The sequence below is a fragment of the Alligator mississippiensis genome, chromosome 4 (genome assembly GCF_030867095.1).
Source record: "Alligator mississippiensis isolate rAllMis1 chromosome 4, rAllMis1, whole genome shotgun sequence".
In the NCBI taxonomy this organism is placed as follows: domain Eukaryota; kingdom Metazoa; phylum Chordata; order Crocodylia; family Alligatoridae; genus Alligator; species Alligator mississippiensis.
Window position 1 is genome coordinate 7,628,899 of NC_081827.1, and position 20,587 is coordinate 7,649,485.

The 20,587-nt window shown below is 43.2% G+C and overlaps 1 protein-coding gene across 3 annotated transcripts in view; it reads left to right on the top strand.

The window, feature by feature from the left end:
- The window catches only part of CHCHD3 (coiled-coil-helix-coiled-coil-helix domain containing 3), a 227,537-nt gene extending 207,242 nt beyond the window's left edge, over nt 1-20,295 (top strand). For 2 of the 3 annotated variants that reach the window (XM_014607578.3, XM_014607580.3), the window contains exons 7-8: nt 10,917-11,052; nt 19,541-20,295. In XM_014607578.3, the coding sequence (XP_014463064.1) occupies nt 10,917-11,052; nt 19,541-19,567 (163 nt within the window). In that variant the 3' untranslated portion in view covers nt 19,568-20,295. The remainder of the gene's footprint in view (nt 1-10,916; nt 11,053-19,540) is intronic. The other variant, XM_014607579.3, reaches the window with a different exon arrangement.
- The last annotated feature ends 292 nt before the right edge of the window (nt 20,296-20,587 follow it).

Here is a 20,587-nt window from a genome sequence, read left to right on the forward strand (position 1 = left end):
AAGCAGTAACTGGGGGGGGGGGCGGTGTCATGTGGTCCCCCTTGCCCTCTGCCCCACCCACTTCCTCCTGCAGCCGCCCTGCCACTGGCACCCCCCACCCCCAGAGCCCCTCGGTCTCTTCCCCTTTCTCCCCTCCACCCCTTTACTGTCCCGGGAAGCTGCAGAGAAGGGGGGGGGGGTTCGGGGGCTGTTGCGGCTCTGACTCTGGTGCTGACCCAAGCTCAGAGCCAGGGTCAGAGCTGCAGCAACTGCCTGTTCCCTCCTTTGCTTTGTATACACATGTAATATTGAAGGTCTTTTTCCCTGGTGCTGATTGAGACAAAAAAACCTCGTCTTTTATTTGAGTAAATACAGTACAGGTTTCCCTTGCTTTATGCTGTACATGTGTTCCTGGGAAATGGCGCATAACTCGAATTCGCATAAAGGGAGCCCACTTTACAATGTAACAAGTAGGGATACGTTCCAAGACCTCAACTGCACTGACCCCCCAGACCCATTTCTACCACTTTTACAAGACACTTTTGGTACTCACCAACAGCAGACAGTGCACACAAACACAGGGTGGTGGTGAATGTTCTCATAATGGGGATGGCAACTACAGAAACACATGTTGCAGAGCACAGATCCACACCGGAGCCTATATTTTGGTGCGCATCACTCGCACATTGCACTGCACAAAGTAGCTGACTGCGGACTTCCACCACACCAATCGCCTAAGAGTGAATTTATCTTGCATATAATGAACTTTTGGTATTAAAAGGGTCATCGCATAAGAGCGAATTCACACATACAGAGCCCGCATAAAGCAGGGGCAAGCTGTATTTCTATTTAGTTGCTAACACACAGCTCTTAAAGAAGCTAACCCTGACATAACTTGAACAGGGGGGTCACTCCCTGTAGATGGGGTGTCTTGCTGATGCAGCCTTACTTGAGATCTCAAGAAGTCCAAATGCAGTTCAGCACTGTGAATCGGAGAGAGATTTTGCATGCTAAACACATGACTTTGGATCTGGCTCACAATCACTTCACCGTCGCATGATCTTTCAGGAATGCAAACTTCAGTCCCCTCCAACAATCACAGCCCAGCTCACCACCACCATCTGACATGTTGAATGTTTGATTGTTTTTTCTATACAATAACTTTTAGCAGATTATTTCTTTCTTTTGGGGTCAATACTGGACTTTTGGCCACTGCAGTAATTCCTGTCCTATGGGGGGAAAAATGGTCGAGCTCATTTATTGCCTAAAAGAATATTTTTTTATGTGGCAATATACCAGAAGTTAGCATCTTGCGGTGTTTTATACTGAGAGCTGTTGTTGACCTTTGATACGCAGGCAAAGTGCATCAGCCCCACAGAACGCTGTGCATATTACATATATAAAATGAAACAAGTAAGTGAGGGTTGCTGTAAAGATTTTATTGCTGTGAACTGGGGATGACCGGGTTACTTAGATGTTTAGAGCCACGAATGAGTTATGCCGCTCTTCCAAAAAAAGAAGTGGCAATAAAAAATTTAAAACATTGCCACTCTATAGTTGGTTTAATTTCATTTGGGTTTGTGGTCCTTGCTTTAGTCTTCCTGCACTCTTCCTTTTCCTTTGAGTATTATACCAGTTCAGCATTGCAAGATTGTTGTGCAAATTTAACCTAAGCTCAAAATGTATCCACCCATTCTTACCACAATGAGCATATTGGCAAAAACCACTAATACTTTAATGAAAGAGCCTTGAAAATCCACTCTCTTCTGCAGAAATCAGTGATACGAAGTCTGGGCATATGCTCTGGAGAGCTTTTTTTGTTTAATGTTTTATACATCAGCCCTGGAGCAGCTGTGGTCCCAAACAACAAGAGGAGGCGTGAAGAGGAAATTTTTTTTTTTGGGGGGGGGAATGTCAGCCGCAGCATCAGTGCTCTTCCTAGGGTCAGTTCTGCCTTCAAAACCAGCTCCGATCGTGATTTAGACAGAGGGCTACTTCTCTTGCTGCTTGCCACTGCTCCCACAAAAAGAAACTGCCTCCTACACCTGACAGCAAACTAAGAAAAGGATCTTGCACTTGCAGTATTTAACAGCACCACCTGGTGTCTCCTCCCACAGGAGTGCAGTATTTTACTTGCCTGGGAGTTGTGCAAGTCTTTAAGCTAACGGTGTTTTCATCATGGGGGAGCACAAGTACTATCTTCATGTGCAGTCAGCTTAATTTACATCATTCGATTTCATGCTGTGGTGTTTGAAATACAAAGGTTTATTTTGTGTTTCTTTCGATATATGAGATATAACCATGAGTTTCTGCTTAGGGCAGAGTGAACTGGTTCCACCCTTATAGTAAGTTGTCTATTTTTTTTGAACCTGCAGGACAAGGACGTCTGTCTGTCTGTCACGACTAGTCACCTTGGTCTAACGGGCAAAAATTAAACACAGGAGTAGCCTATCCTATGATCAGAAAATATTTACTATTATCAATTTATACAGGCCTACTCAGCCAGATCATTTAGAATTTCTTCCTATCGACATTGTGCTTGGTTTTTATATTTTATACACTGTAAAGGAGTTTTGTATTCCTTCAAATATGTCTTTGAATTTAAGCAACAACATGTTCTTTCTTTATTTTAGAAGTTTAATTTAATTAAAATTTTAGTAATTTAAAGATGCAGGCCATTTTAGAAGGAATATTTTGTTTTTTTTAAGAGGGGCCTTATATTTGGAGGAATAATGTATGTGTCTACCTGTGTTCTGAAAGTGCACATCTTTATGGAGTCAATGCATTGCAGAATTGGTAAAAGTATCTTTATACTTAGTGCAAACTGCTCTGGTAGCACTGAATTTGAAAATATAACTGCTTTCAAGTGTGGTAATTCAAAATTGTTGTTCCCACTGCAGATGTATGAGCACGGGTCCCCTCCAGCTTGTTTTATATAGCATTATATTGGAATTTTTCTTACCTTTTTTTAAGGAATAATGGCTTGAGAGAACATGAGCACAGGTTTAAATTAAGGGTATAATAAAAGTCCCCAAGAGTCAGTTAGTAGTGATTTGTACCATCTAGTGTTAAAAGTGTAAATATTCAGTGGCTTCTACCTGTTTCATAGGAAGTTGGCGTCTCACCAGTCTCTCTGAGGCTCAGCCAAGTTTTTTCCTTTAAGTCCCACCAAACATGGGCATCATTTTAAGCATATAAACACATTAAAATAAACGTATAGATAGTACTTAAATTAAAGTAGGAACCTGTCGGCCCATAGCATTTTACCAGGCAAGAGACTTTCATAAGACTGAAGAAGAAATGTAAAATGAACGTTCTGCCAGTCTTGGTTGCTAAAGCTAGCTTTTTTTGTCAGTGTACAAATTTGATTTCACATTCTGGAAAGATTTAATACCATCTAAACATAATGAAATTTCTTGCCTTCAAGCAGCATCTGATTATGCTGGGATGTGGTCTGTCCTCTCTTTTTCAAACCTCATAGGTCAACATATTTGAAATAATTTTGATTTTTCCTTGCAGGGAGGGTGGTTGGCGCGATTGCGAGAGCGATGGAAAAAAAAAATTTCATACAGGCTTTTTCAACACTGCATTTTTTCTGCTTTAATACTGTACATGCTCATTTTTAGATTCGTCTCATTTATTACTGTAGAAAGTAATACTGGCAACTGATTGTTAATAGCATAAGTGGTTGGTTCATTTGACAGTGGGCAGAGTGAGTTGTGTTCAAGGTCACTGTGCAGAAGTCATTTATACAGTGCTTCCTCATTTATTTTACGTTTTGAATTGTGATGGAAGAGAAATTAATGCTGTCTACTTTCACTGTTTTAATAATAGGGTTTGCCTGAAACAATTCCTTTTCATTTTTACCCAGCAGAAGATCCACGATATACAGTCGAGTATAAATAAAAGCAAGAATAAAACTACACAGGACTTAATCTTCAGGTGTTGGCATTGTTCCACACTAATGATCAGGGCTGGAGATAGATAGACGTGCCCTTGTGCACTACTGGAAAACCCCATTATAGATTGTAGTAATATTGCCAAAATATTTTAACAGAACACAACTGTTTGATTTCTGTTGCATACATCTCGTAGTGTTTCTGTGAATTCTCACATCTTTAATGAGGGGAAAGTTTGTTGACTACTTCACGGTAAGGGAAAATGAGTTCTGAAATTAAAATAACAGTGCAAAAGTGGCCTTTAGTACCATGTCTTCTTGCCACTCTCTCCTTTAGTGGCCTTTGCTTTGTAATTATTGTTTTATACTATGAATGGAAGCCCTAGTTTGGTGCTGGGAAGGGATTTGGTAGAAAGACTTCTTTGGTGGGACTCAGTAAAGAAAGAGCCATCATTTATATGTTAGGTCATGACAGCCTGTCTTGCCTGGCCCTCCACCTGGTGACCTGGGCACCTTTGTTGGCTCTCTCCCTCCCTTGCTTCTCATGTGCAGGCTGCCTCAAAATCTTGCAGAGCCTTTCTGCAGAATGTCTCATATCTCACCCGTCCACACAGCTCAATCTTGCACCCAAGCTCTCACCTTCTCAGTTTATGCAACATCCTTCTCCCTGACCTTGGCAAATAGTCATGTCCCACTCCCATCTGTTATGAATACTGTTGCTACGGGTGGGCATTTTTTGAAGACTTGAAGACTCGGTCCAGGATATGGTATCACCCTTTGGAGATGTTTTCTGCTGGCTCTGATTGGGCCATGATGCCAGACTCCATCATTCACTTGTTCAGTTTCCAAACAAGCACCTTATTTGTTGTCTCTTACGTTTGGAAAAGAATTCCCTGTAAACCTGCACAAAGCTGCTTCATTTTCTTCAGATCCCACTTTAACAATGCCTCCACGGTGCCTCCTGAGAACTTGCCAGTACTGAAGGTGCTGATGTGCCATGTTCGTTGCCTATTTCACTGATCGCTCTTGTTGTCTCCTTTTACTCCCTCATCTGCTTCTATCCCTTCTTTGTCTTGTATTTAGATATTAAGCTTTTTAAGGAAGGGGCCTCTTGTTCTGCACAGTGCCTTGCTGTAGCGCTAAGGTGTTAGACTCCCCGCTGCTTGTAGTGGGGTCATTGGGCTAAACCAAGCAACTGGTAAAACTCCGGTGTGTATGAAGGGAAACTGAGAAGAACACCAATGTCATAGCTACTATTTGCAGTTAAACAGATGAGAATGAAACGCTCAACGGTGCATAAGGCAGGGGTGGCCAACCTGTGGTACACGTGACACAAGGGGCATGGGCAGTCTCTGGGTTTGGCACATGGCAGATTAGGGAGGGAGCAGGGAACAGGATGGCACTTGAGGGCCACTGTGATTCTCCCTAGTGACTGCCTAGATCCTGCAAGGGCTCCTGCTGTAGCCTCTCAGGGTCTCCCCCTGCTTCCTCACCTGCCATACCTTGGTATTAAAAGGTAATGAGAGGAGATTGCCTTCAGAAGCTGGTGAGCCCATGTTGCTTGCGCACACTCTGTGTCTCCTTCTCTCTTTCTTGGGCCCTACTTGGCCCATCTAAATTTTGGGTTCTGACTCTCCCCCTTTGCACCCCACAGTCTCTTGGCTTTACGGTTTCCAACTCCACTGGTCCAAATTGACTTAAGGGCTAAATTCATGGCCTCTGTCTGCCCCTATGTCTTGCAGATATTACTGTATCCACAGTTTAGTTCTTCTGTAACAGCCTCTGCCGTCTTGGCTTTAAGCCCCCCTTTTCTCTGACTGCAGCCTTCCAGCCCTTGCCCACTGATTTGGGCTCAGCTCTCTTGGCCTTAGCCCTCCCTGTGTCTCTGGACCTCTTGACCTGTCTTGCACCTTGTCTCAGCTGCCTTGGCATCCCTGACGCAGGGCAAGGCTGCTCTCGGTTCAGTCCAGCTCTCCCCAGCATCCCTGACCCAGAGCAAGACTACTCGCAGTTCAGGCAAGGGCCCCTGGCATCCCTGACCCAGGAAAGGCTGCTCTCTGTTCAGCCTCCCTCTAAAGCATTTGTGCTTCTGGCCCACGGGCTCTGTGATGGGTGCCTTTGCAGCCTCCCGTCAGCCACATCTGGTCCTTCTGGTTCTCAGCAAACACAAGCACCCACACAGCAGAAATATAAGCACTCTGCTTCCACAGAGTATTTCCCCACTGCCAGGCGATTCCCTACCACAAGCTGCGGTTCCCTGTGCTAGGCTCACTCTCACCCTCGTGTACCTCGGGTATCCCTGGGCGCTGCGGTCCGCTGTCTTGGGGGAGCTCGTCTCCCTGCAGTCTGCAGTGCCTGCTCTGGCTCAGGCCCTGGGCTTATATACCTTGAAGCCCCGCCCCCCCTTGTCATGTGGCCTTCCCCAGCCACACACAGGTTTTAGCCTCTTCATTAAGGGCCAGCCTGCATTTCTGCTGCCTCTTAAAGTGGCAGGAGCCCCCTGCCTCCCTCTTACAGTCCCCTCTCCTCCTCCTCCTCCATTGTGCCCAAGTCACAGGGTTTGGGCTCCCTGTTACCCAGAGGGTAGGACAGGAAGCCGAAAGCTTGGGGAGGGGGGTTGTTTTATTTCTTCACTTTTATTCCCTTCGCAATCCTCTGTATTTTTACCTGGAGACACCCTGTTTTGCTTCCTGCTACAAACTCTTCCAGTCTGGCAGTGCTGTCTGCTGTTTGAGAAGCTGTCCCATTGCCCCCCAAGATACCTTCACTCTCAACAGCGGGTCCACTGGTCTCATGTGTGCGTGTGCATGTGTCTGTAAAGTTGCATTGCGCTGTATCTGTGACCTGCGGCATCTGTTTTCCTTGGACATTTCAAAGTGCACTAAGACTTCAGCGTGTGTCTTTTTTTCCATTTTTGTGACAATTACTTAACAGTTCTGATCCTACAGGATTATATCGGATGCCCGCACAGTTGGAAACTCATCAGCGATTCGGATTCTCCCATTCAGGATGGCCGTTTTATTACAAAACCGCGTAGCTTACCCTGTGGCGGTTTCAGAGTTCCTCTTTGGTTGGCATTTTGTTTGAACGCTATCAAGGAGATCCTTTCCTCGAGCCCCTCAGAATATAATGAGCTGTGCTCTTTGTGAGAAACTGGGTAGATTCAAAGTCACTTTCATTAAATTTGTTCTTCGTGGATATATTTAGCATGGGTATATATATATTTTTAAAAAGCTCTTATTTTCATTGTGTGTTCACCCTAGCCCAGTTTCCGTTGCGTCAGCTTGATTGAAAAGGTAGGAGAATGACTTTCTTGGAGACAATTGATCAAGAAGAGAAGCATTTTTCTTGGAGGTTGAGGCGCTTGGGGGAAAGCCAAGAAAGGAAACACCAATCAACACGTCATTGTAAGCGCCATACCAACGTGTTGTTGCAATTGTTCCATCTAGTGCCCTGTCCAGGTCAGGCTGCTTTCAATTTTGGTTTTTGCTGAGGAAACCATTTTCGATATCTTTAAAATGAGAATAATGCTTAGAATAATGCTGGGATCCCACCTATTAATGATTGGAGAGAGATATCAAGCCATCCAGCGCATCCCCCTGCTAGACACGGATTATTTTTCCTGTTATTCTGTCGAATTTGGTTGTGAATGTTCCAAGCAGTGCCAATTCCAGCATTTCCCTCATAACCTATTATAATAATTATTACATTCTATGATTATAATTGATTATAATAGATTCATAATTATAATAGACCCACTGTCAGACTGTGTTTGTCTGGTCATCTTCAATTCATCTTTTCTCAAGGCAACCCCATTTGTTTCTGCCATTCCTATGCAATTCTTCCCCTTCCTCTGTGCTTTGCACCCTATTGACAGAGTAAAACATATCTTGAATGACCATTCTGGGAAGGAAAGCAGATTTCTGAAAAGAGGTGATCTAATACAGACGGAGCAGATGTCATCAGTACATTAGAAAATACTCCATGGAGGTCTCTCAAAACAGGCATTTAAGAGAGGTGATGAGTATATTGAAGATCAGGGAAATCGTGATGTTACAGGTTTCATTCTATTAGTATTTTCGTTGTTAGGTCTCTTACCCTTTCTCCATCAGTCAGACTCTCCAGGCCCTGAACCATTTAAATAAAATATTTTTTCTTTTTATAAAGAGAGTTTAGTGACATTTCCCTTTTAGGTGGATATGTCATTTCTCTACCAAGGAGATATCTTGCCATTTGCAGTTTATGATTGTCCGCCTAAGAGCAGGTTGGTTCATCAGCAAGATGAGAGAACATTCCTCTACAAAAATCAATTGTTAACTGTATGTCAGACTTACCATAATGCACATTGGAAGCATCTTGGAAACCCTTTCCTGAATGGAAGGTGTGACAGTTTGTATTTTATGGCTACCTAATGATAGGCAGTAATCTCATTTAGTGTTTTCCCAAAAGTGGAAACAGTGCATTAGGGTAGTATAACAAGCAGAGCCAATCAATACAGTGCCAGCACTTTTCCCTACTAGACTAATCCAGGAAAATGGACATGGTCTTCTGAAGGAACTGGGCTGATTTACATTGAGCTCCCATCAATACCAGGTTGGCATGTCTAAGGAGATAGGCAGTGGCTGGGAGACATTAAAAAACCCCCACCAAAACAAAACAAAAAATGTATTGCTATAAAAACAAGTGATTAAGAGACAGGAAATCAAAGCCCCCAAAGTGCTGTAATATTGACAGCAGCATAAAAGTGTGCATTGACACATTTCAAATAAGGAATAATGCAGAAGCTTTGAATTATGTCACTAACAGCATGACTCAAAAAAAGAAAAAAAAGAGCCTGTCTGCGTGGGCTGAAGTATCCCTTTTGAAACCGTACTAGACAAGTTTACAAAATGTGTGCAATAAATGAGTAAAGGGACCTTTTCTTTCCTTCACCTCAATTTTATGTGGGACATGGGGTATGGGGACTTTTAAAATCACTTGTGACTAAAGGTTGGGTGGTAGGTTAAGTGCGCGCGCTTGTATTTGGTTAACTCGTGGTTTCTTGCACTGGGTTATGAATCCAGGGCAAAGTTTCAGTCACGAAAAATGAGCGCTGGTTTAGTTAAAAATTTGAATCATCGGAGCAGTGAGTCATAAGTCTACACAGAGCATATGCATTGCTGCCCTCACACTTTATTTCATATTGATACAGCTATAGGACTTACCATAATCAGTCAGTGTACAGGATTTTATCGTTATTCATTTTGATGCATAGCAGCTTCTTAAAATGCTCGCTGGAATCAGCAGAGGGGGGATTAAGGGAAAATCCTCATCTGTGAGAGTCCACAGAAGGCTGAACTTTCAGATCATAAAGACTGTAAGCACATGGGGCAGCATTTAAATGTTGTGTTAGGTGTTTCACAGAGATGTAAAATAATGAATGATGAGTCAAAGAAGGATGTTTTATATAGGTATATATTGTAGAATCAAGGAAATTTAACATTCCTTTTTTGGTACTACATCTTGAGAGACTGCCAAGAGCAAATTCCCCCAAGGAACAGTATTGTGCTTTGCATTTCACTTTCATGCCCTAGTAAAATATAGATCTGCATAGGCCAATCAGCAAAATAAGAAGGAGCAAAATATTCATCTGAGAATACCCTGTCTGATGAGTCTTCTCTTTTTGACCTTATTGAACTAAAAATAATGTAGTCTGGAATATGTTTGAAGAACCAGTTTCAGATTCCTTATAGGATTAACTGGAAGATCAGTTGAGCATGTTGTATATGCACATAAAACAAATAGCTGCTTTTAAAATAGATGGGCCATAAAATTTTCTAAAATCTATTTTTATTTTTCATCGATAAAAATGGACGTTTGTAATTGGTGGTTTGCATTTTTTAATGTAGTTTGACTGCCATGCCGTAATGGTAAGCGCCATTGCAATTAAGTTGTTTAAAAAAAAGGAAATACCCAGACCTAGCTAATTAGTTCAATAGTACCTAGCACTTTTCATCTCTAAAACAGCTTACCAAGATCTGCATCTTTTAAGATTAATCAAGTATTATAAATATGTGCCCATTTAGAGAGAGAAAAATAAAGACTTGTTGATTCGCCCAATATCATGACCGGTTCAAACTGCAGCTGAAGCTCAGGAGTCATCTATTAATTCTACAACACCACCGGTGTGGATAGCACTTCATGGACAAATGCAAGATGACAAGAACCTAGCACAAAAGTTTACATTTTAAAGGACTCAGCTTGAAGTGCTCACTTGTCACAGCTCCTGACAGTGACTGGATTGGGTTAAGCAGAAAGATGGATGTGGTGGACTCATGAATTAATTTAAGCGGAGAAAACGGACAGTTTTTAAATCAATCATGCATGCACACTAGTGTGTGCACATGCATGCGTGCGTGCATGCGTGCACACGCACACACACATATCTGAGAAACAGGAGTAGAAACTGGGGAACTTTCATCTTCAGAAATACCGGCTACTATCAGTTGAGCAAAAGGAGATCTCTGTGATCCGGAAAAAGTAATAGGCCCCCCTGTAGGCCTGTACAGCAGGATAATGTCCCCTTTCCATGCGGCACACAGACTCCCTGCATGACAAACCGAAGTGTTATCAGATCATAAGGATATGTGTGCGGTAAGGTGGATTGATACCCCCTGAGGTTCTGTGATTGCTTCTTTAGTACAGGCCAGACCAGGCCTGTTTAGTGATGGTTGGGCCTTTAAGTAAAAGACCTGTGCTCAGTTGAAATAAATTGTGGTTGGAGCGTTTCTACCTGCTAGTACTGAGATCTGGATTTGGAAGATGTTTCTCATCTTAATAACCCTCCTCCCACAGCTCATCCTTGCCGTTATTTTTTTTTCCCTGATGTAACCCAGGTAACAACAGAGTTAACTGTAGAAGCAGCCTTTCCTTCCAGCCTCTAAAATATTTTCCTTCACTTTTTATTATTGGGTTTACTTTTAACAAAACAGCCCCATAAAGCCCTCGTGAAATGTCTCTGAGAAGGAAACTGTAAAATGTTCTGTTTTTCTTTCCCTAGGCGATATGAGTCTCATCCAATCTGTGCTGATCTGCAGGGTAAAATTCTCCAATGTTATCAGCAAAACTCTCACGAGACCCTCAGCTGCTCTGCACTGGCCAACCAGTACCTGCATTGTGTCAATCATGCCAAACAGGTGGGTATGGGAATATAGCTACTGACTGGTTCACAAGCATAAAAGATGGGAGAAAAGACCCGTTGGATATTTTTTTTTGTAAATCCTTCTCTTCTGCCAGTGTAGGATTGTTCCCAGCAGTATGTTCTTAAATATGTGCTGTGTCAAGTCTCATTTAAAATTACCCAGGCAATAAGGTTCCCCTATCTTCCCTGGCGAGACTGTTCCACGGTGTAATAGCCATTGCTGTTTGCAGAGGCCAGGAAATAGTTGCTATTTTAGCAGGAAGAAAAAGGGAGTTATCTGATTGGCATGTTTGTCATCAGATGGTCACCTATAACATTTCCCATTTCAGTACCAAGTCAGTGTCTGTCCTGGGTGGACTTGCTGAGCAGTCAGAAGTCTTGATTTCTTATGTGTCATATATTTCCAGAATGTGGCATTATACCTTGTTACGTTAACCTGTCACCTGATTTGCCGGCTGTATGATGTTGCCATAAAGTGCTAACTTTTTAATGCTATCTGAAGAATGAATTTGTTCTCTTATGTCAGGAGGCTCTTTTTCTTTAATTATTTTTTTTGAAGAAATAGTGTAAATCAGTGGAAAATAGAATATATATTATTTAAAAGCCTGTAACTCTTATAGAAAAAGCAGTGATTTAGTATTGTTCCTTGTGTCTGGCTTATAACTGCGCAGTTCAGGTTTTAGAGGTAAACCAGATGGATTCTCTCCTAAAAAAGGCCTTTGATGCATATAATCATAATAGTATGGCAGTTGGATATTTTATTTGTGAAAGTACCACTCCTTATGTGCATCAGCCTGCAGCTATACTGGAAACTTAAGATCTGAGGAAGAGCTGGTTTTCTCGTGGAGTCCTGTTCAGCTGGGACGCATGGCCATATTGGAGCAGCATAAGAGAAAGAGGCAGTCACTAAGCATATATTTAGAGAGAGGCATATATTGATTTGTTTGATGTATATGCCGGCCTTCTCCCAAAATGCTTTCAGGTGGCTTATAATAAAAGACGCCCCCAAAAGTTTATAGAAACAGAAGAAAAATGTTAAAATCAGAAGCTACAAGACAAATTCCCCGCCCCCACAAAACCACCTAATACTCGGAAGCAGTTCACCTCTTCTACTCCCCTGCCTCTAACCAGGGAAGTGGTCCCCACTCTTCCCAGCCCGTCTTCAATACCGATGTAAAAAGAAAACAAAGATTCTTCCTGCACCCCATATTCCCTCCCATGTGGACCCACTCCTCTCCCCTGCCTCACGCCATAAGAGGAAATAAAATCCCCTACAGAGTCAATTATTCCATAGTGTGCTCTTATGACCAAGAATATATGCTCCTACTTATTATATCAAGGCTGATAACTTAAGCTCAGATCTCTGAACATATCTACATTTTCAGGGCGGTTAAGATCTGGTATCATGGAATGGGTCCCTCGCTAACTCAAACACAGAGATCTGTATTCTCTCCTTGACATTTCTGAAGAAGACAGTGGGAGAATAATCATGTATTGCAAGCTGGGTATATGTAAGCATGGACTGAAATAAGCCCTTTAGTGGTTGTCTTCCTTTTTTTTTTTTTTTTTTTTTTTAAAGAAAGTTGGTGAGCTAGTAGAAGGAAAAGTTAAGAACACCTGCTCCAGTTTTCCAGCACAGGCTTTGGCACGTTCTTCCAATATTTGCTAGCAAATCCTTCTTTCCTTTATTATAGTTAATTATGCCTACACAGAGCTTGACCATAGCAAGTCACTGACCTTTTCGCAGTTACACTGGTTGACTGCTGCTTTGACGTTACTTCAGATTTTATTGACATTAATATTGCTAATGGTCTGCTGCTGTGTAAATCTAAATTCTAGCCAAACAGTCACAGTTGTGTTGCAGTGATAAAATTATTCATGCAACCTGAGGTCTGCAACGCTTAATAAACTTCTCTTGTTCTGTTATTATAATCCATGGTCCGTGTTGTTAGTTGTGCCCCTTTCAAAATAGGCATCTCTGCTGGATTGGCAGTCCCGGAAGATGAGCTTAGCTGAACAGCTGCCGCGTGTTTGTTTTCTGTATGTGCGGGGATTACAGAGGCAAAGCAGTTTGTGTGGTTGTCGGGGCAGCTCCCCAATTCGCTTTGATGTGAAACATCTCGGCATTAATGGGTATTCCCAACAGAATGTGATTCTGTAGCCTATGGTACATGTACAGATTTATGATGGAAAGGACTAATTAGGACACTGTCCATTTCCAGTGCCAGTGCAAGCCTGTACCCATGCAGGTATGTTCTCCTATCACTTGTCCTATTCACTTTTCAGTGCTCTAAGTTGGGGTGTCAAAGATACAGTGCGCAGAGCCGTTTCCCCTGGCATCTCGGGGAGCCAGCGTGAGCAGGGACAAGCCCTGCCACTGAATGCATAGGTGTGGAGTCCTTTGGGGATGTCACTCAATGGCTGCGTTACCTCCTGCACTGCTGCCGCTTGCCTCGGTCTGCAGCCAGGTCCAGATCTGACCCAAGCAGCTCCTTGCATTCTGGATCCAGCCTGCAAGAAGCCCCGTGGTCCTGATTTGGCCTGGGGCAGGAGTGGTGTCGACTTCTGATATCCCTGGTGTATGCAGTTCAGCTCCCACTCCTTCCCTTGATAATCCAAGGTTTCGTGCCTTATCACCTTTTCTTTGCTAAATCTAATGCCACCCTTTTCATTTTTTAATGCCTGTTCCTTGCTCAGCCCATAAGATCACGGGAAGTTTGGAAAGCTCAGTATACCTGTGTAGACACTGGCCAGGGCCCTATGTCTCGCACTCCCTTGTGCGCAGAAATGGCTACCGTGTGGCTCCATTAGAGGCACTTGCCAGCCCAAACCAGTTTTCTTTTCTGCACAGTTCTCTGTGAGTCCCCCAGAATAATTGCCTGTGGCTCAGTAAATCTTTCAGGTAGTCCCATAGCGCTTTAGGCAGGTTGTCAATAAAACCTGCTAATCTGTAGGTGTAGCAGTGTGCAGGCTTGCAGGGGCTACAGCCCAGCTGTGGGCAATGAGACATAATTGCAGGTCTGCCCAGGAGGACTGGGCCAGCTGATAGGAATAATCAGCTGGCACAAAGGGAAGTTTAAAGGCTCTCAGGGAAAAGGATGGCTGTAACACCGGGGTAAGGTACGCTCTCAGGGTCTGGCAAAAGACCCCAGCACCAGGGAGCTCGCTCCAGAGGAAGAGAAGGAAGACTGCGTGCAGCGCGGAGAGAGCAGCAGATTTGAGCATTTATACTCTGGTGTTTCCTGTGAGGCAAGCGTGCTCAGGAAAATAAAGAACTGAGTTACGTTTTAAAGATTGATCTGAGCAATCCCCAACCTGCTCCAGTAAGCTTTTAATTTTTCCAAGTTGTCCCTTATCAGCGTGTGGTGCTCATCAGCTCTAAAATCTGAACTAAACATGCCAGTCCTTGCGACGCTCTCGTGGATGTTTATAGATGTGTAGCAGATGGTTAATCAATAGTAAGAGATTTGTTATATGACCCAATAGGTCCAATTTGTACAGGACCAGGGCTTACAAGGTCTATAACACTAATTTACTAATGTGTTTATAAACATCAATAAATCATTAATGTAAACTTCATTAAAAAAATACTTTTCAATATTAAGCGTGGCCAGTACTTCATCAGAGGTCAGTTATAGGGACAAATGAATTAAAAGTTGGGAGATGCTCTTTTTCGTGATCACAAAAGGGGCAAAAATATTATGCTAGATAAATTTGAGCCCCTTGAGAAACCTCCTCATTGCAGTTTTTGCCAGACATTTCCAGTAGTTACAAAATGTTTCCTGCATCTGAACCTGGTCTCTTTAAAACCCTTCTCTCATTCTTGCTTCTGTGGGCTCTGAGAATGGGGATTCATGCAGGTTGGTCTCAAGATAACAGAGGCGGGGAAGCCTTTTCTGATGGAAATATTTGCAAGAGGAACAGTTGTTTTTCATAATGAACATCAGTTCTCTAGAGCTCATCCTTCTTGTGTTGCAGCTGTAAATGTAATTATTTTTACCTGCTCATTACCAAAAGGCTATGCAAATAGTTACTTTGAAATAATTGTTAAGTGTTATTGTAAGACACCGCAAAGAATAACAACTGAAAGCATGTTCGGCAGCAGATTCAGGAATGAAAAAGTTAACTGACATCGATGACAAGAAGCCAAACAAAGAGCGAAATTTGCCAGGGGGAACAGACCAAGATATTGAAAACCAAATAAGTTAACTAATCCGATTTCCAGGTGGTGAGTCTGAGCACTTGTGCTCTTGCAGAGAACTCACTGTGCTTTTCATAAATTGAATTTATTGACTCCTCTTTCTTTCCCATCTTGCTTATAATTATCTCACCCTCTCTTCCGTATGCTCCTTATTTCTCACTCTGTCTGTAATCTCATGTCTCTATCTGGTCTTTTCTCCCCTTGTTAGAAAGACCCAGAGAGCTGCTAACACAGAGGAATTTGAGACTTTTTAGTTATCTTGAGTTTAAATCTTTCCCTAAAAGGCCTTGGTAGCAGGCTGATAAACTGAAGCATGTTGTTAATATTTTTCATACTTTTATAATAGGAGGGGGACATAAATGCTCTGTCTGTGCCCACACTCTTTAAAAGATTTCCCTGCTGTTGCATTAACACCAGTGATAGCAATGAGAGCCCTAGGGCAGACTGTCCACTGGTGTTTTATCACTGTTATCTTGGTCTACTCAGAGCTGATAAAATGGCAGGGGTATAAAAAAACAAAGCAAACAAGAAAAACCACCCTGACCTGGATCCTCCTGCACTGCAATATTGCTATACACGAGTCACTGGTGCCTAGTTGCAGGTGTGGCCACATGACACTTTTATACAGCATAGTTTCTAAATGGAGGGTAGGGCTAGGATTTAGAGAGAACTCAACAAATTGGAGGATTGGGCCAAAAGAAATCTCATGAGGTTCAACGAGGACAAATGCAAAGTCCTGCACTTAGGAGGAAGCAATCCCGTGCACCGGTGCAGGCTGGAGGTGACGGGCTGGGCAGCAGCTCTGCAGAAAAGGACCTGGGGGTGACAGTGGACAAAAAGCTGAATATGAGCCAGCAGTGTGCTGTTATTTCAGAGAAGGCTAATGACATACTGGGCTGCACTGGTAGGTGTGTTGCCAGCAGATCAAAGGAAGTGATTATTCCCCTCATGCAGCACTGGGGAGGCTGCATCTGGAGTACTGTGTTCAGTTTTGGGCCCCACACTGCAGAAAGGATGTGGGGAAATTGGAGAGAGTCCAGCAGAGGACAAAGAAAATGGTTCAGGGGCTGTGGGACATGAGTTATGAGGAGAGGCTGAGGGAACTGGGCTTCTGTAGTCTGCAGAAGAGAAGACTGAGGGGGATTGAATAGCAGCCTTCAGCTCCCTGCAGGGGGGCTGCAAAGAGGATGGAGCTGGGCTGTTCTCAGTGGGGGCAGACGACAGGACAAGGAGCAATGGGCTCAAGTTGCAGCAAAGCATGTTTAGGTTGGATATTAGGAAAAACTTTCTCAGGAAGAGGGTAGTAAAGCACTGGAGCAGGTCACCCAGAGAGGTGGTAGAAGCTCCATCCTTGGAGGTCTTTAAGCCCCAGCTAGACAAAGCCTTGGCTGGGATGATGTAGTTGGGGCTGGTCCTGCTTTGATCAGGGGGTTGGACTAGATGTGACCTCCCAAGGTCCCTTCCCACCTGAATTTTCTACAATTCTAAATACAGTTGTAGGCATGTTGGGTGTAGACACCCACCGCTCCAACCATATTCAGCTGCGACTATGGTTGAAAAGACTATGAAACATGATACCAACCTTTAGCCTATGCTACCAATACAGCAGTTTAAAAAAAAAAAAAAAAAAGTTACAGATCATTGATCTCCAATTCACGTAGAAACAGTGTTCTATTTTATAGTATAAAGTGGACCTTAATCATCTTTTGTAGCCAGAATAAACCCATATATGACAAAATTCCAATGATTATAATACATATGGATTTTAGTGAAGCATTTGGTCATATCTTATAAAATATAGTAACACTGCCAGTGACTGACACACGGCTAGAAAGCTTTAACAAAGGATAGATAGCATGAAAAGCCCTGGCATGGATTGTGCAAGGCATCCTAGGAGTGGCTTTTCATCTTTTAACACCTTCATTGGTGGCTTGGAAAGGAGAAAGTGGAAACAGCAATCTGGTCAAATTGGCAGGTGGTATTAAATTGCAAGGACCAATAAAGGACTTAGAGAAGAACTAGAAACATAGGCAGATGTTGACAAAGTGGCTACTACAGGTAGGAAAAGTGATACAGAACTCAGACACTTTCCTTGGAGCAAATAATACCAAAGGAGGGACAGGCTGCAAACGTTGGCTTCAACGTGAAGATCATCACATACAAGAGCAGGCTGGTAACAGTCCCTCCATACACAGTGGCGCTGCCCACCCAGAATAATGCAGTGAGTTTTCGGCACATGACCAGATACCGACATTGGCAAAGTCTAAAGCATTTAGAGGAACAAAAATGATTAACAGTGGATTTGAATGCAGACGTAATGGGAGCCCTATTGTTTTGTGACATTTAAAAGAAAGCTTGGCACATTTAAAATAATTGGGACTATCCCTGCATTGGTGAGGAAATGGACTAGAGGATCCTAATAGCTTTTTTCATTTTCTGCCTTCAGTGATACTAGCTACAATAAAATTTATGTCGATTCTCTAGAAACTTGGCAAAGCACAGCGCTGTCATTTGCCACAAGCCAATAGAGAGAACTAGCCGGTATAAGTGACAATGACTGAGTTCATCCACAAGAGTTGCAATTCAGAAATCATCCTGAAACCTTTAACGGGGATAATGTAACAAACATATTTGAGGAAACTGTTAAGATCATTTTAACAAAGGTTAATGGCCCACAGTTTGCAGCTGCTCGCGGTATTGTTCCTGTTTTACAGGCACAGCTACCATTTATTTCCAAGTAATAGAAAATACCCCCAGCCAACCTTGCTGTCTCCATCCCTTGCAGCCTACCTGCCTGTGCAGAGCTGCAGTCCTGCCGACAGAAATCTATGAATAATGAGCAAACGCTGCAAATTGTTTTCTCACCTTTGAGATTGAAATGGTATCAAGATCCTAAATGAAAGAAGCTTTTTTTTCCCCCCTTTAACTTGCACAGCTTTACCCCAGCTCATTTGGGAATTTCCTATGTTAATTTATGCAGTGTTAAATTTATGCAATGTTAATATTCAGCCCAGCAGCAGTTACATGCAAGTTTTTTATATTGCCACTGCAAGGGAGCCTTCTAGTTAAAATGGCCTTCATCAGTTCCATCCAAATCTCTTTGGGGGCTGCTGCCAAGGTTCAGATTGTATATTTTGTTAACTAATAAAAGTTTTACTTACCCGCTTTTTGCAGGAGTCCTTAGGAATGTGAAATGGACTCTTCTTTTTATATGTTCATTTACTTCCCAGGGTTGTGACTGAAGTTGGTAAAGGGAAGAGGAGGTCTCTGTTCTGGATATCCCTGTGTGGTGCGGTAGTCTGTCTGTGAACTGGTGCTCAGTGCGCTCTTTTTCCTTACACCCCCTAAAAAAACTGCAGTGCTTGGTGCCGCTGAACTGCTCAAATCAAGTTGTCTTCGGAAACATTGAAGTATATATGTACGTGTAATGCAAGTGTGGCCCAAGACCTCAAAGACAACTCATGGGTTTCTCCACTTCCTTGATTTTGCTGCACCTGTGCTCACTGATTTGGAGCAGACTGCATGCTGCCCTGGCCCTGGAAGTCCAGACCTCTACCACTCGCTCCCACAAGCACCAGGGTCGTCTAGCTGAGGCTTGTGTAGTCTCAGTAGAGCCCGGTGCCAAGGACTTTACTATCAAATCCCACCAGAAAGGCCCTAATAAAGCTCTGATATGGGCCAGCAGGAATGAGTGTTAGTGCAGCTGGTCATCTCTTGCTTCTTGGAGTACTTGGGAGGGGGGGTAACCATCCAGTTTGAAGCTTCGGTGCTTTTCCATTGTGGTATATGGCCCAAGTGCTGAAAGCTATTAGTAAAGCATGTGGTCATCGTTACGTGTTTGCATTTGCAAGACTCTTGTAATCTTGGCTCACAGGACCCAACAAATAGGTCATTTTATTAAGTGTTAAGTTACTTTAAAAATTCAGCAGAAGGTATCCCTATGACTTTATGAGTAAGATTTACCTACTGACATTGAGAATAAGTTTTACCTGACTGTAAGGGTGGAGGTGTGGTTTTTAATTGGACGTGACTAGCACCTGCAAGCACTACTGTTACTGAGGACAAGATGTACTTTTACTCCACTTTTTCAGCATTATCTCAGTGTCCTGCTCCCTGGGGCTCTGCAGGTAATGCTTGGTTCCTACCCCAAAGCTATTCTCATATGTCCTTCTTTTTGTATTTTTTGTGTGAAAACCTAGAACAGAGATAGCTGATGCCTTTCATGGAGCATCAAAACAGTGTTTCAGTGTTGAAATGTGTGTTTTTTCTCCCTTTTCTTTAGCAGAGCATGCTCGGGAGAGGAGGATAGAGGCAGCATCCAAATCCAGTACAAGCCCATCAACTCTAATTTCAGCAGCAGAGCATTTTTTTTTCCCCAAGAACAAGATGACAGCCCATTTACAGGGCAGACCGATAAAGAGAAGAACTGGAAGAGCCGTTTCAAGAGCAGCAGCCATCACGGCTCAATCAGTGTGGCCATTTGAAAAGCCAAGACCTGTATCTTATTACATCAGAAATCATACATCTGAGGACGCTGTTCAGTTTTAGTAAAAACCCACTTATTGGTGATTGAAGAAAGGAAGAGAAAAGAAACTTCCATTGACCTTAGGAGGAAAATATCCTTCAACTGCTGCTATTTTGTGGTAGAATCTACTCCATAACTCCTTGCCGTCGAAGCCAGGGGTATGTAACACTTGGTGTGCCAGAATATGGCATCACTGTATAAACTAGCCCATTACTACACCACACTGTGCAGCCTGTGCTCGCTGCTGGCATTTAAGCAGTTTTCCTTTTCATGTGTAAATGAAGCAATGTTTGCTTAACTTATTACCGAAATGATGTAATAAAAAAATTCCTTCCCCTCCCCTCCCCTCCCTTCCCCTCCCTTGCCCTCTGCTGGAATAACGTTGTTAGTGCTCCAACACTTCAGGTGTAAGGTGGCCTTCAGCTCCATTGCACGGATTTTGTTATGCTCTCCACTGCTGTCACAATTATAGCTCATTCTTTATCAACAATAAATTTATTTTGTGAGCAGGACAGATGTCTCGGACCAGTCTGCTTCTTTCCACTGCTCGTAGGAAGCAAACGGTCCCTATTTGGATGGAGTCGCCCAGTGGGAGTTGGCTTTGCTGTTACTCTAAAGCAGGACTGTCCAGCTGGCAGCCCCCGTGGGCTCAAAGTGGCCCCCGAGGGGTTAAAGTGCAGCCCCTGGGGTCCTAGTCTGAGTGCTGCTGCCCCCACATCACTTTCCTGCTGTTGCTGTCACAATCCCTGGGCTCCCCTTCCAGCTTTTGCTTCCTGCCGCTGTCCCTGGGGACGATGCAGCGTA